This window comes from Artibeus jamaicensis, unplaced genomic scaffold (assembly GCF_021234435.1).
Source record: "Artibeus jamaicensis isolate MK-2021 breed Jamaican fruit bat unplaced genomic scaffold, CSHL_Jam_final contig_2259, whole genome shotgun sequence".
NCBI lineage: Eukaryota > Metazoa > Chordata > Mammalia > Chiroptera > Phyllostomidae > Artibeus > Artibeus jamaicensis.
Genome location: NW_026521468.1, coordinates 7293422 through 7318637, shown reverse-complemented (window position 1 = coordinate 7318637; position 25216 = coordinate 7293422). Strand labels below are relative to the sequence as shown.

At 59.5% G+C, this 25216-nt stretch overlaps 1 protein-coding gene across 1 annotated transcript in view; it reads left to right on the top strand.

The window, feature by feature from the left end:
- Positions 1–18112: 18112 nt before the first annotated feature.
- Positions 18113–25216, top strand: part of TIMP2 (TIMP metallopeptidase inhibitor 2) — a 38410-nt gene continuing 31306 nt past the window's right edge. The window contains exon 1 of the mRNA XM_037157927.2: positions 18113–18572. Coding sequence (XP_037013822.1) covers positions 18443–18572 — 130 coding nt within the window. The 5' untranslated portion in view covers positions 18113–18442. The remainder of the gene's footprint in view (positions 18573–25216) is intronic.

Sequence of the window (25216 nt, the reverse complement as noted above, 5' to 3'; positions counted from 1 at the left end):
CCCAGCAGGGCCAGGGCTGCTGCCCCCCCCCACTCTATTTTGGGGAAATCAGGGGCTCTAGGAATGGCTCTTTGTCTTTGCTCCCGAGTCAGGTGCCTTGCCCCTGCCTGAGACACACTCCACACATCGCCCCCTGTACTAATGCATGCACAGGGCGTGGCCTGCCGGGCTCGGGTCTCTGCCCCCACTGCACCGAATCCACACACTCCGGGATCAGTGAAAGTCTGCCAGTGTGTTCAAACCAGAGTTCCGCACAGACCTGTGCGGCCTCATCCCCGAGATCCCATTTGGACTTGAAACTGGAGGGAGCGGGAAGCTTTGAGATGATGGACCAGCTTAGGGCAGCTGCGGCTCAGGTGTGTGAGCCTGTGGCTCTCAAAGTGGGGTCCCCGGTGGGCAGCGTCAGCACCCCGAAGGCACTTGCGGGTGATGCAAATTCTCGGGGGCCCCAGGCCCACAGAGTCAGAAGCCTGTGTTCTCAGACCCTTGGGCACTCAAGCTCGAAGCCCCCGGTCTGTCCCAACAACGGCCACCGCGGTGGCGTCAGGATCCCCCCCACCCTCGACAGAGCTCGTGAACCTCCTACGTCCTTCGCCCCTGCCCAGGCGCAGCACTTCCAACGCCGAATGAGAGCTCTTCTGCCTCCCGACTCCCCGTCTGGGGCCTCGTTGCCAGTGCCGCTTCCCAGCTTCCTGATGCGGATCCCTCTGCTGATTGCTTCCTCCCACAGGACTAGCCCACTGAAGACGCCAAGGGCGGTCCAGGGTGGGCTCCCACAGCCCCCTCCCAGGTCTCATCATTTGCTAAAAGGACCGCAGAACTCGGGGGAGCCCTTGACTTAGTATTGGCGTCTGACATCAAAAGGATTCCATGCAGAAACAGCCCCATGGAAGAGATGCCCAGGGGGAGGTGCGAGGAGTGGGGGGTGAGGGGCGCGGGAGGGTGCGGGCAAGCTTCTGGAACCCCATTCAAGTCCGAGGCACGAAGGGTCACTGGCTGCCCCGGAGGTCAGGGGCGGGGCTGAAGGTTCAGCCCACCAAACTCCTAACCACTGTTCTGGCAGCTGGCCGAACCCTCCCACCCTCCCAGGGTCCCTTATTAGCATAAACTCAGGTGTGGTCACAGAGGGTGCGGCACCCAAACCGAAGGATGCTGCACTCACCCTTATTGCTCGAGAAATTCCAGAGGGTTTAGAAGCTCTTGCACCAGGAACCAGGAAGAAAAAAACCTAACACGCATTTTTCTTAAGGCATTGCAATACCACAGCCCCCAGCCCCCCATTCTGGGGGTCGGCTCCGGGCTGGCTCCCTGGACTCCACCCCGGGGAGGGAGGTGGCTGGGTGGGAGAAGGCAGGTGTCTGGGCAAGGGGTGCTCCAAACAAGGGGGACCTCCTCACAAGGCCTCTTTCCCCCAGAACCTCGCGTGGGGGCAGGGAGGCTGGGCAGGGGGTGGCGGGCGAGGACGGCCCCTTAGGATTCCGTGTGTGTGGTGTGTGAGCAGCTGTTCCCCATTAGACCAGCCTCCAGCCCCGCCTAAGCAGCCACGTGCAAGAGGCTTCGCCTCAATCCCAGCAGACCCCATACCGGGTTGGGTAGCGGGGAGGAGCGTTGCCTTGGCAACACAAAGACTTAGGGGGTGGCAATGGTAACCAGGGCTGCTTCTGACCTTGGCTATCTCCTGGGGCGGGTGGCTTTCTCCTCGTCTCCCTGTGGAGCTTTGGGGCCACTCCCACGCCTGCCCGAGGAGAGACACAGTTCCCCAGGGAGGCCTTTGGGGACCCCGCCCTCCCACACCTTTCTTCCCACCCCCTACCTGTTGGAAGGCACCTCCGCCAAAGCTGAGTCCCTGCTTCCCCTGCAGCATCCCTGGCCACACCTGCTGCTTGTCACTCTGCAGCTACGAACAGAGAAGAAGGTGACTGACCCGTGAGTTCAAGTTGGATCCGAGGCCGAAGACGGTGACAGACAGTTTAGAGCGACCTCTGGGCCTGACCCCTGCATCCTTGCGGTGTGACCTTCAGTGGGAGGTTCTGCCTCTCTGAGTCTCAGCTCGGCCTCTGTAAAGTGGGCCCGGATACCACTCCCTCTCTCCAGGGGCTGTACTGCCCGATGGGACCCCTGGAGGCCGGCTGGCACGGGCCACAGTCTCTCTTGTCCTGACGGCCAGGGTGTGTCTTCTTCTGCCCCGCTGCTGTCACAGCACTGCGGACTCAGAGCTGACGGACCCCAGAAATATAGTCCTCACGGTTCTGGAGGCTGGGGGTCGAGGGTCCGGAGCCCCGGTGTCTGGTGCGGCCCTAGTGCACACAGCTGTCTCTTTCTGCTGTGCCCTCCCGGGTGGAAGGGGAGAAAGCGCTCTCTGGGTCCCTTTATCAAGGGCACTAACCCCATTCGTGGGGGCTCCACCCATGACCTACTCATGTCCCCGAGGTCCCACCTCCTAACAGCATCACCCAGGGGGGCGGCTTCGGACCGTGAATTTGGGATGGAGGACAAAACGTCAGCCTTGGGCAGGGGGCTGATGCCTTTTCCGTCGTCACTGCCGGGCTCTTGTCTGTCACCAGCTTTCCCCAGCCCCTCCCGGTTCCAGGCAATGTGGCACATTTGGGATTTGGGCTTTGCCACGATTCTAAGGCTTTGCGTTGACTGGGGTTCGGGAGGGTGAGCAGGGAGCGGGCCGTGCAGGCGCCGGCCGCCCTCCTCAGGGGCCCGGCCTGGGGAACAGCGAGGAGGACTTGTCTGTCGCTGACCACCCCACGGGCTGCCAGGCCCCCCCAACGTGACCTTAGTGGAGCCTGTCGGACACGTGCAGAGGCAGCCCACCTGGTCTCTTGCAAGGGCGAGACTTTCTGAGAACGCCTGAAGGCTGCACTCTTTGAAGGAGGACTTTATTTTTGCACTGGGGGTGTTTCTGGGCTGTAGGGCTCACACCTCTGGGTGCCTGTGTTTATTCACCCGCCAGGGAGGGGTCTGGCTGGGAGGACCCGGGCATGGTGTCCCTCTGGGCCTTGTCCTGAGCTTGCTCAGTGTGGGGGTAAATACTGTCCAAGGAGGGAAAGGCGTCAGTCAGGGCTGTCCAGCCACCACAGCCCCAGGGGCCAGCCACCTCCAAGGCAATTGTCAGCCCGCTGTCCCCAGCTATCACCATCCTGACACCCGCTCTCCATACAAGCATGCCCCCCAAGAAGAATCCAGAGGGAGAGGGGTCCCTGAGGCCGGGAGGAGGAAAACTAGCTGGGCCCCTTTAAGAATCTGTGTGCCGGAGAAGAGAAGATGCAGAGCGATGTTTCCCTTTGGTAAACATCTGCGGGCCTGTAACAACTACCAGCTGTGAGAGGGGAGCTGGGGGAGGGCCGGCCTTGCTTGCCTGCGGGGTGGGATGGGCTGAGGTCAGCCTGGGTGGGGACCAGCCGAGAACAACGGAACAGGGAGAGGCGTCCGATCCAGGCAGTGGACTGCGGACTAGCCGTGCGGCTGCCGAGCCACCTGGGCCTAGGAGCTCCCACATCCCCCACCCCCAGCATCTCTGTGCAGCCAGACAGTTGAGGACAATGGGCGGGGAAGGTTCTGGGTCTGTGGGAGTGGAGCGGGCGGAGGACAGGGCAGGGGAGGGAAAGTCACTCCCAATAGCCAGACTGCTCCTCCAGTCCTTTCTCCAGCAAGGGTGGTGTCCAGCACCTCTTTCTATCCTGTGTAGTGCCGGGCGTGGCACCTGGGGACAGCCACTCAGCAGCGCCTTTCTCCATACCCGCCACCTGGACCCTCGCCCTGGCTTCCTGAAGGCTTTGCGGCAGCCTCCTGCGGGGCCGGCCCTCTCCCAGCCTCCCCAGGCCAGTCCCACAGAGCGGCCACAGTCGCTCTTCCAACGTCCCTGATGGAGGTGTGTCCCTTGGCTTCGACCCACGCAAGGGCCCCTGTTAGTGAGAGTAGACATGTGGGTCGGGATGCTTTGGTGGGTGAGTAGCATATCCAGTTCAGAAAGGCTCAAACTTCAAAGGGGATGGTTTTGTTTGTGTCAGCCGGGAGGTAGAGACGCTGGGTGGGCTTCATGGCTGGTGGAGCCGGCAGTTCAGCCATGTCTGGGGGACCAGTTTCGGGGCCCCCTGACCTTTCTCCCTCCTGTAGCACCAAGTTCATTCTCACACTGGCTTCCCTCCTGGTGCCAAAATGGCTGCAGGGGCTCCAGCTACATACCATGCATTCAAAAGGCAGAGTGAACCTCTTTTCCAGAAGTCTTATTGTAGTTATCCATTTCTGTATATCAAATTGCCCCAAAACTTAATAATGAAATCTTTTATTTTGCACATATATCTGCAATTTGGGCAGGACTCACCAAGGACAGTTATCCTTATTCCACATGACATCATCCGTGGGGGCAGCTCAACCAGGGCCTAGAGGACCCATTTCAAGATGGTTACACTACTAACCACTCCACAGCAAAGTTCAGGACTTGGTCCGAGGCTGAAGAAGGAAGCTTGAATGTGCAAACATGGAGCCTGGGTGCACCATTGGCAGCCGTTTTGTGGCCATGAGGCAGTCCTGTTTGAGCAGATGCACAGAGGGGAGGGCTTTGGTAGCAAATCTGTCCTCCCTCTGGACTCTTTAGTTAAGTTTACTGTTAGAGACTGTGTGTGTTTCGTGCAAAGATATGTATAATATATTTTTAAAGATTTTATTTATTTATTTTTATACGGGAGAAGGGAGGGAGAAAGAGGAGAGAAACATCAGTGTGTGGTTGCCTCTCTTGCATGCCCCCTAATGGGGACCTGGCCCACACCCCAGGCATGTGTCCTGACTGGGAACTGATTCAGTGGCCCTGTGGTTCATAGGCCAGGGCTCAATCCACTGAGCCACCCACACCAGCCAGGGCCAAAGTTACTTATATCTTAACCAGTATAGGAGGTTATTGTAGAAAATATTAATTTTTCCTATTTTACAATAGGGATGGTCTGCACACCCGTCTCCATGATTAAACAAGTGGCTTAGGACCAGGGACCAGGCCTCAAGCATTTATCTCCCCTCAGTGCCCCACACAGCAAGTGACACTGTGTTTAGCACCCTACCTGGAGAGAACATAAAGAAGAACAGGTGCAGCTATCCTTCCAGGACTTTTATGTGCTTATATTATAACCGCCCTGCCTTCTCTGCTTCCCTACCTGCTGGGGTTCATTCACTATCTCTTGTTTTCAAAGCCCAAACACACCACCTGTGCTGCAGTGGCTCCTGCAAGATGCAGCTTTGGTGGAAAAAAATGAGAAGAAAGGCAAGGAAGTCCCTGTCTGCCAGGACAGGCGGGCCGTGGAGGGGTCCCGGCCAAGACCGTCCACAGAAAGACTGCGTGGGTCCGCCGGGGGCAGCAGGGAGCAGCCGGAAGGAGGCGTGCCTCGGGGTTCTGACGCCATCTGCATATTTCCTGGCAGCAAACTCGGCCTCATTCCTGTAAAAGCCTTCAGCCCAAGACGCGCAGTCCCTCTTGTTTTCTTTGTTCAAGGTTAACGTCTCAGAAGTCAAACACCCTCCCACTCACCAGCCCCATCAAGGAGGTTTGGCACAGTCCATTTCGCTGAGCATGGCGGCAGAAAGCCTCGGGAAACTGAGAGAGGTGTGTTCTCAGAGTGCTTCTGGGAAAAGCGGGCCCAGCCAGCTCGCCCCGCAGCCTGCCCCCAACACAGGGCGTGGGCACCCAGGTTCTGTCCCCCGGCCCATGGTGTGGCTGCCCAGTTCTAGGGCCGGTCCCAGAATGGGGGTCACCCTCCTTCCCCCACTGGTGAGAAATGGGCCCGGCGAAGAACACGCAGACATCTTTCCAGAAAACTGGCTCTTGTTCTGACATTGAATCCCTATTTGGTTTGCTTTTCACTGAAAATAAAACACCAGCTTGACAAGTGTAACCAAGAAGAATGGTTTAAACATCTCACCCCAGGAACCCCAAAACTGGAGTCCCAGAGAGTGTCCACTCAGGAAGGGCGCTCAGGCTCGGCCGGCTGTGCCTGGCCATCAGTGCGCTGAGGTTTCCTCGTTCACTGCCGTCCACAGGGTTAGGCACGTCCGCCCTGGCTAACGGCAGCAGAACCTGCCTTTCCATTTTGCCTGTTCTCAGTTCTGCTCCGGGTTGCTTCCCCCGCAAAGGGGACTGTCAGGACCAATTCCAGGATGCTGAGCGATTTGACAGACAAGATGCCTGCCACCTTGTCACCTTTCCTCTGCGATGATGGTCACCCCCATACAGATTCATGCGGACAAACCATTGGCGAGAAAGTAATGGCTCAACCCAGCCAAGCAGTAACCGTGATTTTACGTGAGTAAAGCTGTCTTTGCAAAAGTGACCGGACAGATTTTTGGAACACTGGTGTGTGTTTGGGGTGGTCTGACCCAGCCCGGAATCGGGCAAAGCGGTCCTCCCGTGCCCGCCCGGCGGTCAGGACCAAGGTCTAGACCGGGCAGTGACTGGGTGGGGACGCTGCGGGGAGTGCTGTTCCGGGTGCCGCTGACATTTCATTTCTTGCTCCAGATGGTGGTCATGAAGTTGCGTTCACTTTGCATCAGTGTATCGAGGTTGACTCTTGAGATCTGTGCCCTTCCCTGTGGATACACTGTGCTCGAAGAAAATGTCTCCCACGCCCTCTCTAGCAGGACACCCACGGTATCCTGTGAGGGGCGTGTCAGAGACCAGCACGCACCCCCGAGCAGCTGCAGCCTGTGGGGTTCCCTGCCGGAGCGGGAAATCGGCGTGCACCTGCCAGTCGAGGGAATCAGCAGAGGTGTTGGATCTGAGCCCCGAGGGAGAGTCTCAAGGCCACCCTCTTTGCCATTGAGCTGCGTGAGGTGACAACCTGGGCTGGCGATGCTCCTGGGCAGTGCCAGGGGGACCAGTTGTGTGGTCACAGGTCTGGGAGTGGCTCTCTGTGTGCCCTCTCCTGGAGCTTGGGCTGGCCTTTGAGAGGTTATCATGCCTTGCTGAGGACTTGCCACAATCACATCAGTAAATGTCTTGATGTGGCAAAGCCACCCAGGACTTCATTCTGTTGGCCGAGCGACAGTCCCCTGCACCGAGAGAGTGCATTTCGTTTATCCGGCCACACTTTGTTGGGCATCTGGGTTGTTTCCACCTTTCCCCATGGTGAATCCACCATCCACACTTAAGCCTCTCCCAAGCAGCCGTTCTATGCATCAAAATCTCTCTCCTCCCTGCACAGATACTGGTACTCATAATAATAACTACCATCTACCAAGCACCTACTATGTGCCAACCAAACACCTGCTAGGTGCTCCAAACGGGGCTCTTCTTCTGGCAGAAGGTGGAATTCTCACCATGCTCTAATGTGTGTGGCAGGTACCACTATTTGGCTCTGTGGCTGACAGCGCTCAAGAGAATTAGAGATTGGCCAACATCACGGTGCAAATGGGACTTGAACCCAGGTACTTCCGGCAGCAAAGTCCTCCTGTTGTGTTTATCACATTTTGGGGTGTGTAGTGCTTCTTTAACTGGATTTTGTGTATTTGGGAGTCTCCCCCAAATTGCAAGCCTCTTCAGGGTTAGGGCTACTTCGCCTGGTCCTGCAGGCTCAACCCCACTGTCTGGTTGGACGTTCCTTCCACACAAATTTATAGAGCTCCTATGAGTCTGCAGTCTGGGGACTGCATGCTTCTGGTCTGCTCAGCACCCCTTCCCTCAGCCTCCCCTTGGCTACAGGATGGGCATGTGGCTCAGGCCTGGCCAATCAAAGCCTTCAATCCTTCCAACTACAATGATTGGCTCAAAGAGAGGCTTAGGATCCACACCTGGCCAATCAGAGCCTTCCTCGAGTATTTCGCCATAGTAACGGCTAAGAACACCTGCTTGCTCTGTGGGACCGGGAGCTATGAGGACCATCAAGCCTGGAGCTGCCTTTGGCAACTTCATCCTGCCTCCCAGGGACAGCTTGTATCAGAATGCCATGCAGATGTTAAAACCAGTGTTGTAGGGAAAGATTCAATGACAGGAAAATGCTCAGGTACCTTCTTGGTTTTTTTAAAGCAAGCTACAGAACAGCACAGGCATACAGTGTTACTGGCTGTGTGTGTGAGCTGTGCAGTTAAAAACTGGACGGTAGATGAGTGTGTATTAACGTGGCCCTGTCTGCCCGAGTGTTCGTTACATCTTTTCTTCTTTTTACCCGAACTTTCAGAACTCAACCTGGCCCCTACACTTTGTAGAAGGTTTTGTTGTTTCTCTGTTCATCGACTTTCAGCTGGAGCTCATCGCGACCCCCTGAAGAGGTCGTTTCTGGAGCATCACTCTCAGGGAGTGTGCGGGCTCGGCTGCGGTCACCTCGTACACCTATTTAGAGCATGCACTTTCCCAACCTCCCCACGGCCTGCCCTGGCCCCCAGCCTGGGCCACCCTGGACCGCTGCCCACCCGGCATCCGCTCGGCCCCCAGGAACTGTGGCCCCACTGTGCCTGAGCTGTGTGAGACACTGTCCCTGTGTCTTTCAGACTCTTGGAGAGAGCGAGGCCTCCCTCCCCCACTCCTCCTGCTGGGTGCCGTGTTTTCACTCTCAGCTCGCAAGAAACCTGCAGAAAATATTTTCTTTGGCAGCGGATTAGAGAGTAGCAGCCCCAGACATGCCTTCCAGGTGACGCCCGAGCCTGGAGTGGCCACTGCCCTCTGCAGCTGCCAGGACATATGGTCACGGACAAGGCCAGGGTTCAGACCACAGGGTCCTGAACAGGGTTCTGTCTCCCATCAAGCTTTGAGAGATCATGGTCCTGGGAGATGGGGCCTCACAGGACCCTCCTGGTGGACCAAACCTCTCCAAAGCCGGTGGCTCGTGGTCATCAGGCCAGGGGGTGTGGCTGGCCCTCTGGGAGGCGAGACCATGACTGCCTTCTCCCACTGCTGAAGGGTCTCCCTGGAAAGAAGTCGAGGGCCCAACTGTACCCCACCTTCACCTGTCTCCTTTTGGGGGACACTGTTTTCAAGCAGTGTCCATTCCCACACCCCTCTGAGCAGGCCTATCCTCCTGACCCCAGGCCCTAACTGCCCAGCTAGTGCCAGAGGCCACACACAGCCTCTGGGCCATCTGAGCTGCACCCACAAGGAGTGACCATGAGGGTGTTGGAACCAAAAGGGCCAGAAGTGCTGTGGGAATTCTGAGAGAACAGGGAGAGGAAGACAGACAGAGGGCGAGGGCTGAGATGAGTCACGGGAGGTGGGGGTGGGGAGAGGGGCTAAGGGCGGAATTAGCCTGAGGGTTTTCCGCATCCCATGTCCAGGCGGAGTTTGTGTGTGTAAGTGACACGCCTTCCCCGAACCCTTTAAATAACACCCACTTTAATAAAACTGTCTCATCTGGGTGTTTGTTCCCTGCAACCCGGAGGTCCAGACTGGGTCACACCAAGGGTGCCTGACCCCAGGTGGGAAGGTCAGCCTTCATCCGACCCTGCTCACCGGCCCCCTTCCTGTGGGTCGGGAGGCCCCCCCTTGCTGCTCACTCTCAAGGACCTCAAGTTATTAGAGAAAGTGTGTCCCTGGGACTGGACCTCTCCTCCAAACCTGGTGTCTCAGGGGTGGGGGGACGTTCAAGTTCATGACCAAAAACGTCACTGGGCAGCCGTGGTTCAGTGCCCCCAGAGACCGTGCTGACTGGGCATGTGGCAGGTGGGAAAGGTAACAAGTTCGGGGTCTGGCAGATCTGGGTTTGAATCCTGGCTGCAGAAGCTTCCAGCAGGGTGACCTGCTTTGATTCTTGCCCCCTTCGTCACCACTGTCGTCCAGGACCTTCCACGGGTGACACACCTTCTTCTTAGGAGCTCCTCTGGAGCTCCCCCGGCCGCACTCCTGGAGGGACCCCGCCTTCCGAACCAGGACGTGGAGATGGGAGGCTGAGCGGCCGTGCCGAGTCACCCAGCGGCGCCGGGCCGATGCCTCACTCTGGTGCTGCTCGTGGGGAAGAGGGGAGGACGGGGGAGAAGGTCTTACGCTAAGATAAACCTTCAGACAGGGTGTCGTGCCAGGAAGAGGAGAAGGCAAACCTTCAAGAAAATGTTCTTTCACCATTTACATTGGAACTGCAAGGTCCCACATCTGCCGCAGAATCACCCAGTAGGGGCTGGTGTGGATGGAATAAACCTGGGGCGTCCGTCACCTCGAAGTTTTACAGGGGTCCAGGGGCGAGTGCTGTACTCTTCTCTCTCCTTGTGAACATGTTCACCAGCTTTTATAATAAAAAATTGTTTTTAAAGGCAGCAGGTAGAAACATGCCTAGATGGAGGAGCCAAGCTGCAGGCGGGGAGCCCCCCTGCAGCGTCCCCCACGGGCCGCCCCTCTCCCTGCAGACTCCCATGTGGTCCAAGAACCCTGGGCTCGCGGTAACAAATGCGCCTCTTGGGGACATGTGTTTCCAATCACCCGACCCAGCAGTGAGTCACCGCAACAGCTGCTGCCTGTCTCGTCACCACCACTCACCTTCAGACTCGCCATGTTGACGGCTGGGCCCTGCCCCCATCCCAGACGGCTGGCCCGCCCGTGTCTAGGCCTCATGCAGCCAGTGCCCACTGACCTGAGGTCTCACCTATGCCAGGCCGCTCCCCTGACCCTGGCCTCCCAGGTGCCCCGCACCAGGCACCCTCATTGCAATCGACTGTGGGGGGAAGGGGCCACTGCGTTCCCTCCAAGTCACGGGGAAGACAGATAGGAAAACAGTAACTGTGAAAGAAGTGTGCAGAGCAGGACTCGGAGCGATGTTTAGAGCATGCGCAGTAGAGCCGAGACGCGGGGCTGACGCAGGCCCCTGGCGTGCGCTGTACGGCACGACGGCCCACACGTGCTTCTCTGATCAATAACGCCACCCTCTCAGAGGGCGACGTGAATGCCACGTGCCTCTCAGGGCTGACGTCAGCGTGCGCCTCTGGAGCCGAGGCGTACAACACGCACCAACTGGGACCGAGGAAAACAATCTGTGCTTACCCAAAGTAAGAAAAACGTGTTTATGAGAAATTGTGCAAGATCAGCAGGACTTTGCAACCACGCGAAGGATGAAAGCAGAGGGCTTCAGGCCATGGACGATGCCTCCGGAGGGCGAGCCACTGTCAGATGTCCCTTGTGGTCCGCCTGTGGCGAGAAAACTCTGCAGGGGCCCGCCTTCTCCTTCCCTCTCCGCGGGACGTGGGGCTCCCAGCATGTGGCCCAGCGTGTCGCCTCCCGGACCGGACCTCGACTGGACTCTCGAGACTTGGGTTAGTTATCCCCCAGTTCTCTTGTGTGATGTGATTGCTGATTGTTTCTGAGTGATTATTGTTGTCATTAGGTTAGTGTGGTGGACTTGGATTAAATCTGCATGAATACAGGGGCGGGGGGGGGAGGAGCCCCCCAAACCGGAATTAATTTATTAAAAAATTGTAATTTTATTCTCACATGTTTAAACGTCTCCATTTGATGCAGTACACCTGTCGAGATGTGTTTTCCCACTGCTCAAAATGGTTTTCAACTCCTTGATTTGGTGCCTTTTAGTGTCTTGGCTGTTTTTGGTCTCATCTCTTTTGCATAGGCAAAAATGTTTCCCTTGAAGGACTTTTTTCCTCTGGGGGGAAAAAAAAAGAAGTCGCTCCTGATGAGATCTGTGAATAGGGAGGATGGGGCATGGGGGCCAGGCCGTTTTTGGTCAAAACTGCTGAACACTCAGCATGGTGTGGGCGGGGACGCTCATAAATCACCCATGACAAAACGGGCAGATGCCTGGAAAGTCTTAAAAAGACTCTTCGGCTGTCACTGAAGCCAAAGGCAGCCTCTCACAACGACGCCAGCTGGTGCACTGATCCAGATGGGTTCCCAGAACACTCAGCGAGCAGGGGAAGCCTGTCCTATGAGGGGCATGCCCTCCAGAAGATAGTTCTGGTTTTGCGGGGGATCCCCCTCATAAAAGCTAAATGAGTAGCCCAGCTCCCTGTGTTCACTCGCTCTTATCCCTCAGTGCCAGCGAGATCTGTGGGGTTGATGGCCATGCGGGCGGTGCTGCACTCTTGGTCCCTGAGGCCTGGGCCAGATGACCCAAATGAGGACCGAGGGCTGACTTACACGAAAGACCATATGGCGAGACACACACTTGTCACAAGGGAGAATCCAGCCTGGGGCCACTGAGGGGCACTTCCTATCTCTCTCCCCCCACCATTTATTTAATTATTGTTCAAGTACAGTTTTCTGTCTTTTACTCCCAGCCCAGCCCACCCCCCTATCTCTACATGGACATAGCGGGGCACCTCCTGGGACAGAAGTCAACGGTGACCCACCTTCGGCTGGCTGCCTGGGGCTAGGTGAGGGGGTTTCTGCCACACCCAGGCTCCACGTGGAAGGAGGGCTGGAGAGGGACCTGTGTCCCACAGTGGGGGAGGCAGGGGTTGCCAGCCAGACTCAGGGACACAGAGGGTACCCCCGCCTTCCCCAAGGAGCCAGGCCGTAGTCGGACTCCACCCGGAGTGCGACAGGGGACCCGGAGCCCCTTTGTGGCTGTAGGAAGCACAGTGAAGCTCAGACAGGGACATGTGGCCCGCCCAGACCCCAGGGCCTTCCCCCTGGGCACCCAGGAGATGTCTGTGAGGGGAAGCAAAGTGGAGGGCACAGGGACAGCGCTCGGCCTTATTCCCAGGACCCGAGAGTGCCAGGACAGAACCAGGGACTCCAAGGAGGAGGAGACAAGCAGCAAATTGGGGTAGGACTGACAGCACGCAGGGCCCCACTGTCCCTAGGAGCTGGGCAGGCTGGGGAGACACGGGTCTGGGGAGCAGGCCCTCCCTTCCGGCCCCCCTTGTCGTAGAACGGGGCCGCTGCCTGCATGCTGAGGGGTGGGCGCAGTGCCAAACACAGGGGGTCTGTGCACCAGCGCCCAGACTCCAGAACCAGCTGCAGATGGTGGCCGGGCCTGGTGAGTCATTTTCCGAGGAGCGAGGCTTGTCCTTGACTTCTCCCGGCTTTTGCTGTCTTTGTTGACGACCAGAGCCAGCCCCTAACCACGCTTTTTCTGTTGTCTGGCATTTCAGCTCCAGGATGCGTGAGGACCTTCGCGAGCTCTGTCGCTCGCCCCTCCCCACACTCCACAGGATGACGTCTGGGGGCTGATATGTGTGTGTCCCATGGGCTCCGCAGCCCGTCACAGTGCTGGGCCGGGAGGGAGGCGGGTTGGCATCCGAAGGGGACAAGAACCTGGACGGGGGATCGGAGGAGCTTGGGGCTGCTGTCACTGGGGCTGACCTCGTGACACCTGAAGCATCTCAGGGAAGAGAGAAATGGGAGAGAGAGGGAGGGGGGAAGAAGACCTGGGAGAAGGAGAGAAAGGAAAATAGGACTGGGGAGCGGGAAGGAGAGAGAGGATATTCTTGGGCACTGCCTTAATCATAGCCTTGAAACGAAATGTACCGCAGCACTCGGCAGGGGCCGCCAGCCAGCGCCGCCAAGCCAGCCCCTTCTGTTTGGATTAGGCGATGACATCATGGCCAAGGGCCGTCACTCCTAACACTGAAGGAAGAGGAGAACGGCGGGCGGGTGGGAAACCTGAGCCTCCTGCCGCTCAGCTCTCAAGGAGGGGAACCTGAAGTCAGGAAAGCTCAGCCTCCACAAGCTCCTGCCAGGCTGGGCAGCCAGTGCCCCGGGTGCCTGGCCTCACCCCTGGCCGTCCCTGGTCCCCAGAAGCTGAGGCTGCTTCCTGGAAGCCAGGATGGAGGAGGCCTGGGTTCCCATCTCTGCTCCCTGGCGCTGCTCCCCAACCGGCCCATTAAGGAAGCACATGACCACATGCCCAGGGCCAAGAGGAAATAGCCTGGGCATGAGAAAACGCTCAGCAGCGGCCAGCAAGGAGCCCCGCTCGTGGCTCTCGACTCCTTTGTTCTCCACGGGAGTGGGGTCTAGAGGAGGGTCCGGAGAGAGTCCAGTGTGGGAGCGTGGGAGGTGGGCTGGTAGGGAGTGGGAATTGGGGAGGGAGGCAGAGCAGAGGGTGCCCCCACGGGAATCATGAACCCTCTTGCACTCCCAAAAAGGGGAGGCACACAGGACAGGGCCCTGTGCGTCCCAGGGAGGGAGGAGAAGCAGTGTCCTGTCCCAGTCCATGTGGACCGAGGTCCACAAAGGCTTCCCTGCCCCAGAGTGCCCCCCCCCCCGACTAGGAGGTGTTCAGGCACTTTTCAGCCCTGCTGTCTGGGCTCCCAGGTGCCTGTCTCCTCAGGCCGAGGACCGATGACTCCCAGGGCTCCCTGTTGGCTCCCAGGACAGCCTCGCTCCCTCCCTCCTTGCTGGAGTCACCGTGGCCTGGGTCAGGACACAGTGGCTGGAGTGGGGACGGCTGCCTGGACCCAGCACGTCAGGGAGCAGGGGTTGATGTCCAGACAGGTTTGCATGGAGGGGACCCCGGCTCAAGGCCGCCCTCCCCCTGAGGGGGGCCTGCCTGGTTGGAGAGGGAGGAGGAGGTGACAGGTGCCTAGGCAGGCGGCGGAGAGGCCGAGCCCCACCTTCTGAAAGAGGCCCCAGGGATGGTATAAGAGAGCCGCGGAAGCAGCAAAGGAAGCCCGATGGGGGCACGCGGCCCGGGCAGACGGGTGGCAGAGCGAGCCGTGTGGGGCAAACGTCCTGAGGAGCTGCCGCAGGGCAGCGTTTCATAGCACTGGCTGGGAGTGCGGGCAACCCCTCCTCGGCCCCGGGCCGGCACTGTCTTCTCTAGGGCTGGGCTGTCGCCTGAGGCTGCTGTCCCTGCCCGCTGTCCTACCACCTAAGCTCCCACCGCCTGGAGTCACCCACTAACTTTTTTTAAAAGATTTTATTTAGAGAGAGGGGAAGGGAGGGAGAAAGAGAGGCAGAGAAACATCAGTGTGTGGTTGCTTCTCACATACCTGCTGCTGGGGACCTGGCCCGCAACCCAGGCACGTGCCCGGACTGGGAATTGAACCGGCAGCCCTTTGGTTCACAGGCCGGCACTCAGTCCACTGAGTTACACCAACCAGGGCTCACCCACTAACTTTTTGCTGAACACCTTTTGATACACCTGTGTAGATCCATGGGCGTGTTTAATTTTTTGAGTTCTCACTCTATGACATGGGGGGGGAGGGAGGGAGAGAAACATCAGTATGAGAGAGAAATGTCGATTGGTTGCCTCTCATGTGCCCCAACCAGTGACCCAACACACAGCCTGGGCATGTGCCCCAACTGGGAACTGGACTCGTGACCATTCGTTTTGTTTATGGGAACGATACTCCCACCCACTGAGCCGTGCCAGCTGGGGCTGTATGTTCAATTTGCCATGAATGAAATGTTCTGCATGTTGTTTACTCATGGACCCTTTTAAAAATGATAATCGTTTTACCATTCCTTGTCTCCTCTGAGGACTCATGTGGACACACGGGCGTGTCCAGGACACAGACTGAGATGCACAAAAACTTATGTCTCTGTGTTCTGCTTTTCTCACGCCCCGAGATTTTTATCACATAGGCCGGTCAGCCAGGATGGCTTTGCTTCCCTGGCCCCGCCCCAGCAGGCCGGCGGGAGGGGGGGGTGGTCGGGGGGGAGGTTGCGCCACAGTTGGACTTACATGAGCTGTCACCGCTGGGATGGGCGGCGTTATCAGCATCTGGAGGGCGGGGGCCGGAGATGTTGCTCAACACCCTGCAGAGCATAGCACATCTCTGGCCAGAGAAGCACTGGCCCAGAGGTTACTGGTTACTTAGCCCTGAGGCTAAGAGGCCAGTCCTGGCCAAAGCGAATTAATAACAAAATTAATGAGCCCTGGCTCAGTCGGTTGGAGTGTCATCCTGTAAACCAAAAGGTCACGAGTTCGATGGCCGGTCAGGGCACATGCCTGGGTTGTGGGTTCAGTCCTTGGTCAGGGCGTGTACGGGAGGCAATCAAATGACAATTCTTTCCCTCCCTTCTCCTGCCTCTCTAAAATCAATAAGTATGTCCTCGGGCAAGGATAAAATTAATAATACAATTAACAAAATGGAATGAACATTGAAACGTGCTGTGGAGTCCCCACCACTGCTCGTGAAGCTGCTTCGTGGGCTGTGCAGCGAACTGTGGCCCATCTTCACGGGACAGACGGCTCAGTCATTCTCAGCTCCTCTGGTCACCTTCAGGATGTCCTATGGCAGACAGCCCCGCCCAGGGATGCTGGGGACAGATACCCGGGCTGGGACAGCACCTATGTTCTGTGGCCACGAGTCTGATGCACAGAAACATCAGGACAGCCAGACACACGGATGCCCCCCACCCCCCCACAGCCCCCCACTGCCTGCCCAAGATGTGCCCATTCTTTCGGGCCCAGCTCCCTGCGAGTGTGGGGTCAGTTTCATGCCCACACACCGTGGAACATCTGACTCTCCGGAACCTGTCGGGAGGGTGTGGGGGCTTCGGCGCCCCTCCAGCTGTCTCCAGGGAGAGAACACCCAGGGCTCAGGAGGAAGTGGAGCTTCTTTCAACTGGGAGAGTGAGCCACCAGGAGGAGGCATTTCCAGAGATCCTTCTTGAGCTCCGTGGACAGAGCCTGGCGGGCAGGCCCAGCTGGCTGGTAGGGCCGCCTGCCCAGGCCTGTGAGGTCATCCTGACTCTGTTTACCAGAGGGGGTGGGCCCGAAGAGGCGCCAGCACGTCCTCCTCGCCCTGGACGAGGTGGACTCAGCCAAGCCAAGCGCAGGAGGGGCTCGCTGGGGGTGTGCAGGCAGGGTGGGGTGTGGCCGGCCCTGCTGGGCTCTGTGCAGGGAAGTCTGCGGGGGAGACCGGGCAAGGTGGGTGCTCCTGGTGGGAAGCAGTGGCCTGGGAGTGTGGTCTGAGGGTCCTAGAAGGACCCGCCCTCCTGTCCAGCAGGCTGTGTTCAGAAAGCACACGGGGGCGGGGTCTGCGATGACCACCACCAGAGCTCCCAGGCCCACGCCCTCTTGCTTTCTTGGGGCTCGCCTGGGTGTGTGACCTGGAGCCAGGTCAGAGCTACAGCCCTTTCCCTGAATTCCTCCTGCCTTGTCACGCCCTCTGGCGCTGAGCAGTGAGCATGTGACACCACTCCATAAGAACGAAAGCCGAGAAAGTGAGCGTGGGTGTGTCAGGAGGCCAAATCATCGCTTCCCTGTGAACTCTTCTCCCAGTTGTCTGTTTCGAAGCGCCCAGAAAGAGAAGGAAAGAAACCGTCTTCCGCTCCTTCAGTAGAGTCCGGTTTCATATCTCGTCAGCACCGTGGAGTTTGGCAGGCAGTCATTCTTCAACTGTGTCATTCTCTTCCCTTTCCACCTCCCCAGCTCGATTAGAAGTGCCCTGCCGGCAAGAAGGAGGTCCTGTGTGTAAGTGCCCACCGCAGAGGGGCTTGGGCAGGCTCAGTGATAGGCAGACAGGGTCCCTGGGGTCACACCTCATCCTACTCCACACCTCGAAGATACTCCACCCCTTCTGGAACACAGAAGTGTTTTGGGGAAAGTCCTTCAGCTCCCACATTTGTGGGATAAGGGAGGGAACTGTGAACCGAGCCCCGCCAATGCCTTCCTCCAGTCCGACTGCCTCCCAGGCTCCTGGGCCCACCCCCCTGGCTCTTGTTGGCTGGTCAAAAATATGGCCAGTTTATATAAAATCTTGTTTTGTTCATTGTAACCACTCCCCCTCTTTCAAAGTAAACTGACTAAACGCACTTACAAGGCCTCCGTTTGCAAAAGGAATCCTTGGCAAGTTTCACAAGGTCGACACCCATGCGGCAGGAAGACCCCTGCCCCGAAGCTCACACCCCTTGTGCTCAATCCCCAGGGACCCCAGGGCCCCGGCAGGGAACGGGGCAGCGTATACCTCCCATACCAAGCTGGAGGGGAAGGGGAAAAGGTGGTGGGTGGGGTGGGCACCCCCAAGTGCTGAGTCAGGACCCACTGGGCGCTGTCCGCCCCGTTCGCCCCTGCCCCAGCCTCTAGCGATTTGGGAGGCTATGGGGTGCGGCCGGGGCCCGGTGGGAGGCCAGGTGCGCAGCGGCGAGCCCCCACGCTGGGCACAACAAAAGCCAGGCCGGGAGAGGGCCGGGGAGGCGCGGGAGGCGCGGGGGGCGGGGCCTCCGGAGCTCCCTGAGCCCCATTGGCTGCCGGCGGAGCCCGACGTCCTCCCGAGCACTATTAAAGGCCGGCTCGGGCCGAGGCCGCGGCGCACACATCCATAGAAGGCTGTGGAGGACTCGGGACACGGGCCGTGCGCCGCCTCCCACCGCTTTCTTCTCCGCGCGTCAGCTTCTCCCCCTGCCGCCGCAGCCGCCGCCGCCGCCTCCAGCACCACTGCCTTCACCACCACCTTCGGACACAGCCGGAGAAAGTTTGTGCGTCCGAGTGCGGGGCGGGTGCGGCGGGCGCGCCCAGGAGCGCAGCGAGACCGCGCGCCTCAGACCGCCCAGAGGGGAGCGCCCCGAACTCAGGCGGCGGCGGCCGAGCCCCGAGCCCGCGCCCCCGGCCTGCGCCCCCCGCCCGCCATGGGCGCCGCGGCCCGCAGCCTGCGGCTCGCGCTCTGCCTCCTGCTGTTGGGGACGCTGCACCGCGGGGCCGACGCCTGCAGCTGCTCCCCGGTGCACCCGCAACAGGCGTTTTGCAATGCAGACGTAGGTAAGGACGACGGCCGCCCCAGCCCTCTGGGTGCCTAAGACTCCCGCGGGCAGTACGGGACCCCCCCGAGGGTTCGCAGGCGCCCTGCCCGCCGGCCTCTTGCAAAGGGACCCAGCGCCTACCCCCCGGCCCACGGCGCCTTCTCCAGTCCTGCAAGTTGATGCCAAAATCGCACTTTCTTTCCCCCCCCTCCACGCCCTTTCTTTCCTTCTCTACCGAGATGCTTCTCAACCTCAAAATTCCACCGAAATTCCGCTTCAGCTCCAGCCCCAGAAAAGGGAGCCAGCGAACGGATTGGGTTTTGGCAGGCAGAGGGCCCTGGGATACCAGCGCGGGGCGGGGGTGGGAGGCGGAGAGAGTGGAGGACACAGCGCGTGTGAGTGGAGGGGAGCCTTGGCCTCGGTGGGCTGGAGGGCCGGGGACCCCAGGAAGAAACTTTAACATATGATTTGGCAGTTGGGCTCCTCTGGGTTTAGGTCGGGTGGGGAATGGCTTCTCTATCTAGGCCTCTCCCACCAGCCCTGTTTGGGGGCTTGCTGGATTGAGTGGGGTCAGATGGACGCCCCCCCCCTCCCCAGGCTCCTGGCTCAGAGGAGATGCTCAGAAAGGCCTGCAGAGCCCCAGGGCCGGCTCCTAGCTTGTGTTCTACTCAGGAGGCATTGCATACAGGGCGGGACTGGAAGGCGGGTCTTTGAGCGGCTTGGTGCTGGTGACTACTTTTTCAGGACGGCCACCAGAACTGGGTACTTTGGGGACTGGAAGGGGTGGGGAGGGGGTGCAGGCTGTGTGGCGGCTAATGATCCCTAAGCAGGTAATATCTATTTCCCATAGGGTCCCTTGCCCTGCAAAGGTGGGAGTGAGCGAGGGAGGAGGAGCCCAGTTGTTTGCTCTGGTCCGTGGAGGGGCAGCAGGAGTGGGTAGGTCGGGTAGGACCAGCTGGCACCCAGAGGTTTCCTTGCAGGTCTGACACTTGCAGGCTGCAGCAGCCTCTGTGAAGGCCAGCCAAGTTTCCCGGGGAAGTTGAGGCTAACCAGAAGGACAGCAGCACCACAGGTGGGCCTGTGCAGCCCCTCTGACTTCTCAACAGGTGTAATTTCTGCTCCTACCTCTCAGCCAGACCAGCATCCTGTTGACAGCCAGCTGCGGGGAGGTGGGGCTGCCCTCACCTGTAGTTTCTGGGTTTCGTTGTCACCCCCTGGGCTCCCCAGTCCTCGTGGCTCCTTGCGGCACCCCAATTGGCTCTTTATGCTGCCTCTGCCACAGGTGCTCCTACCTGGGGGCATCACATGGCTCAGGCCACCTGTGCACGGGGCATGCTTGAGGAGTAGTTTGCGCAAAAGTGGAGTTGGGGGAAGGAAGGTCTCTTTTGGTGCTTGGAGTGATTGGAGTGGGGAGGAGGGGCTCCTGCTTGGGAGGAGCCAGAATCAGCTGCCAACCAGCGAGTTCTGGGGCGGAATCCGACTGAGGCCAGAAGGCATCACGGGTCCTGAGAGCGCCAGGCTGGGCTGGCAGCAGCGAGTGGGAAGGGGCCGGGCCTTGGACCACTGCTCAGCGCTGCCCTGCCACTGCTTGGTGCTTGTTCGGGGTCAGTAGGGGCAGGGCTGTTTCTGCTTTGGGTCTGGATGGAGGGCAGCCAGGGGTCAAGGTCAGGGAGTGTCAGGATGCCTGGAGTCTCGTTCTTGCTTTGCGTGCTACTCTGTCCTCCCCCTGGACCTCCTGGTTGTTGTGTCCAAATCACCACATCAAAATCGGCCAAAACTCTTAACTGCGCCCCTGCCCAGATGCCCAGCGGGGCCTGCAGATGCCGGAGTTGCTGGGCAGAGCCCCCTGGGTTAGATTCCTGGGGTTTTAGGACCAACGGCCCAGCACTGGGGGGCTGGCTCCTGGAGGCTCTGAGGGAGAATCCTGTCCAGGCCTCCCTCCCGCCTGTGGGGGCCCAGTCATCCGTGGCTATCCTTGCCTCATAGACACATCACGCCAGTCTCAGCTCCATCCCCACGTGGCTTTCTCCCCGAGTGTGCGTGTGTACAGATTCCCCTCTTCCTTTAGGGATACCCTCATTGGACGAGGGCCCACCCACATCCCTCACGACCTCATCCTAACTGGGTTGCATCAGCAAAGGCCCTGTTTCCAAATAAGGCCTCATTCCCAGGTCTGGCTGGACAGAATTTTAGGAGGGTGCAGTCTGAGCTGGGCTGCCCTGTCTGTCCCGCACGCAGCCCTGCTGTGCTCAGTCAGCTCGGAGGGAGACAGTGCCGGACACCGCCGTGCCGGCCCTGGACGGCCTGCAGGGAACCTCACAGGAAGGCAGTGGCCTTTCCCTGTCACCTCTGCTCCGAGTGGGACGGGTTTGTGACTTCATCTGGTTCGCCACTCTGGCCGAGAGCAGAATTGCCTGGGACCTTTTAAAGGTCGCTCAGGGCTTTGCAGCTGCAGGGAGTCCGGCCCAGCCCTCAGTTTGGCAGTTTTCAAAGCCCACAGGCGATTTTGCGCCACCAGAGCCGTGGCCCAGGGGTCTGGGAAAGGGTGGTGGCCTGGTGTCCGTGGGGATGCTGGAGAGTGGCCTGTAATGTGGCACACCGGTGCCTTTCACGGTCGGCCGGTCTCGGGTTTGTTAACAAGCTTGGTATCTGCCAGAGGCGATGGCTTGAGAAGCAGCTATCTGCCCTAGTGTGAGGGTCTCCGGGAGCCCCTCCTTCCCCTGGTGCCGGGGAGGGTTGGAACTGTGGTCTGCAAAGAGTCAGTTTGAAGTTGTGATATTTTGGATGAAGGGGAGTAGGTAAGAGAAGGTCTGGACTCCTGGGAGCCCCTGCTCCGTCCTTTCCAGGAAAGGGGGACAGTCAGGCCGCTGCTTGGATGTGTTGCCGGCGCCTCCCTCTGCTGATGGAGTCCTTTGCTCTCCATGGTGCCGATGACCAGGCAGGGTCACGGCGCAGAGAGCCTGCAGCTGCCCTGCCAACCAAGGGGCTCGTGTCCGGGCCAGTTGCTGGAGAATAAAATGTCCCCTCCAGCCTGGGTAGTGATGCCCAAAGCCATGTCACTGCACAAGGGCGCCTGCAGTGCCATCTTTCTCAGCGTGTCCCTACCTCCACATACTGCTTTCTGCAAACCGCCTGCTGGTCTCCAGCACCAGGTGGAGAAGGGCTGGCTGCCAGGGCAAACAGCCAGCTCTCTGATGCACCAATGGGGGCCAGACAGTGCCACCCGGAAGACACACAAGCTCTCAAGGACAGCCCTGCCATCCCCTGACACATGATCAGGAAGAGCAAGGCAAATGAGATTCCTCTGAGTTGAGTCGGACCTGCAGTGCACGGGGCGGGTGAGGTGGCCGCCCGCCTGCCAAGCACATAATCGGTCTGTGTTGTGTGCATCCTGAGTTTGATCTTTAAGGAGATGCCGGCTCCGCCCGGGGGCTGTGAGGAAGCAGCAGCATTATCCCTGCCTTCACCAGGGGAGTGCCGACCGCAGCGCCAGGCCCTGGGGGAGTGGGCGTCAACTGTGTGGGTCAGGGTCCAGGTGGGCAGGCCCCCCAGGCCCCCACCCCCGCTGGACGCAGAATAGAGTCCGTCAAGTTCAGTGAGCTTTTCGAAAATAATTAATGAAGGAACCGTGTCCCACTGTGACGTTCGTTCCTGTGCAGACACAGGGTTTGGGTGGGAGGCTGGGGAGGGGCCGTGCAGGGGACTGGGGCTCCTGGGCTCAGTTTTGAGCAGTGTCCCTATGAGAATGCAGTCTCCCAAGAGAGGGCCCGGGGGTGAGTTGCTGGCAGCTCCCGGGGTTGGCAGGCCCGAGGAGGGAAGAGCTGTGTTGGGGGCGTGGCAGGCTGTGCAGCGGGCGTGGCAGGCGGCTGGACGGGAGCCTCCCCTCTGCCACGCCCGCCCTATCTGTGGTCTGAGGACCGGGTGCAGCTCTGTCTTTCAGGGTGTGCAGCCCTGGTGGGTGGTGCGTGAGCCGAGTGTGGCCCTGGTCCCGGCCTGTTCTCTGCTGTCTGCCGGGTGGCCAGGCAGATCCCACGGACGAGGGAGGACCTGCGGTGGTGACATTTGGGTGCCTGGAGAACACAGGGCTTCCGGGCTTACCGGGGAGGGCGGCCTGCAGCCACCCTAGTCCTGAGGCAGACCCACTGCTCCGATGCCCGAGGGGCTGTGGGGCCAGGAACCCCTTGGGTTACAAAATAGCTAAGAGATATTCCTGGAGAGCCTCCGGCAGCAAGGGGGACGGAAGGCCAGCGGGAGAGCGAGCGAGCTTGGAGGAGACGGGAGGAGGGGGAAGATGGGAGGGGCAGTAAGCAGTGGTGGTGAGGCGGGTATAAATGTCACGGGCTCCTCTCTGCCAGGAGCTGGACGCAGGCGTCTGTCCTGGACGCTCCCGCCACGTCCCAGTGTGCACCCAAACAAGGGACTCAGGGTGCGTGGGTAGGAAAGTCTTTGTAGAAAGGGAAAGCGGAGTTGGGAGATGAGGCTGAGGTGCGTGAAGAACCCGAGGTCTGAGACTGCGCCCTGGTGCAGTGTCACTGGGGACAGCGTGTGCGTGCCCAGGTATGCTCCGTGGAGGGACCACCTGGACAAAGGCGAGGGGGAGTTCTGGGTGCAGAACAGGCCGGAGTGGAGGGCTGGGGAATGGGGAGACCCAGGAGGGCGATTGGGACCAAATGTCGGGGCTCCGCCTTATCACGCGGACCATCCCCGAGACCCCGCGCCGGACCTGTGACCCTCACACAGCCCTGGGGGACGGTGCGCTGTCACAGGGATGCTCAGAGGGTCCTGGTGTCACTGAGAGGGATGCCGAGAAGCAGCGGGGGGCTGGGACAGCCAGCACTGCTGACAGTGAGGACAGAAACCACAGCTGTCACTGCTCCATGCCAAGGGCTTGGGGCTTACTCTGCACATTCCAATGTCAGTTCCATTAATTCTCCACTGTTGTCCCATTTCACGGATGAGCAGGCGGAGGCCTGGGTGAGGAAGTGACCTGCTCAGTGTCACCGTGTTAGCAGAGTAAGAAGAGGTTTTAAAATGTCAGAGGAGCCTGGTCCGCGTCCCGGCCTCTGGGGAGCAGAGCGTGGTCCGCTGCTCAGACGGGTGAAGGGTGGGGGCCCACAGGGTTGGGGGGACGCCTGAGGGCCGGCCTTGTTCATGAGGGTTTCTCATCCATTGGAGATGAGCTAAATAAATTACGCTCTATCCTGGCAGCAGAAGAGTGAGCAGGCCTTTTAAACAGCATCGTCGATGGCCGTTTGTGACCTAGAAAAGTGTTCAGGGCATATTCAGAGTGAAAAGCCCAGTGTCGGCCTGAACGACGGCCTGTGTCCAGCACCGGCTCAGCCCTAGTCGTGGGGCCAAGTCCCCGGCTTCTCCACGGGGTTGCACCCCTTCCGTGTGCGTCTTGACCTCACTGCAAATGGGATGGGCTGGCAGTCGACGGGCGGGACGGAGGATGCTCTCAGCAGGGGCGCTCTACTTTCCTTCTGCTCATCCGCGTTTTCTAAACATTCTGTGACGGACCCGTGAGCCCATCATCATTTAAGGCCTCAGGGATGGGCATGCGGAGATGGGTAGGGGCTTCTCCCCGATGGGAGACAGGCTGGGCTTCTCTGATGGACTTTACAAGGTGCCATTCACACGGGTGTGGCTCTGCACTTAAGCGGTTTCACAGAGGGGTGTGCCGCAGCCGCCACGATTGAGCGACATCCAGGGGACACCTGGCGGGGTTATCTGCGTGTTTGAGATGAGGCTTGAGAGGTGCTCCCTGCCGAGTCCTTATCCACGGGGCTGGGTCCTCCCTGGCTGCCCACACCCAGAGGCACACCCTGGCTGTTTCGGGGAGACTTCGTCAGCCCTCCAGGACTTGGCAGGCCGCCGGCCGCCCGCCCTGCACCCTGTCTTCGTAAGCCAGGTTCTGCCGGGAGCAGCCGAGCCCCCCTGACAGAGTCCGAGGCTGCTCTTCGGCTGCAGCACGGGCCACAGGGCCTGCGCCAGGTGCTCTCCGGTCCTGGAGGAGAAAGCTGCCGACCCCCAGGCTGCGGCACAAGGACGTGGCACGTGCGAGCTTCCGGGCGGTGTCACCCTGCACCTGGTTCCCCATCCCTGCTTCACAGCAGGGCTGCTCCAGGTCAAGTGGTGCCTGTAGGTGGGTGTCCGCCTGCAAACTGACCCCAAAGTGCAGCGGCTCCAAAACCAGAAAAGACGCCAGCGTCCGGGGCTGCCCGTCACCGCCAAACCCAGTAAACACAGGCAGAGATTGAATCTCTGTGGGCGCTTTACTCCGATGGCCAGTGGTCTGAGAAGATGGCGGGTCCGCACCCTGACAGACCATCTTCCCTTCTCTTTCCAGGCCAAGGTTTCTATGGCTGGGAATTAACAAGGGTTTTGAAATTCAGGGAGGAGTTGAGTTAAAAAAGAAAACTCCATCATTCTTGACCTGGGTGGTGATGCCCTTAAGCTGTGCCCCTAGCAGAGGTCACCTCACCCTGGAGCACAGTGGCTCTGTTGTTAAACTAAAATTTTCTAGTTCTTAAGTCCCCTGTTAGCTCTGCCCACCTTTTCTCAGCCCCTGACCATGAGCCCAGGGGCTGGGAGGTGGCCTTCCTGGCACCCCAGTCAGGGCAGGGCACCCTCACAGACTCAGCAAATCCTGGGGCGCTGCGC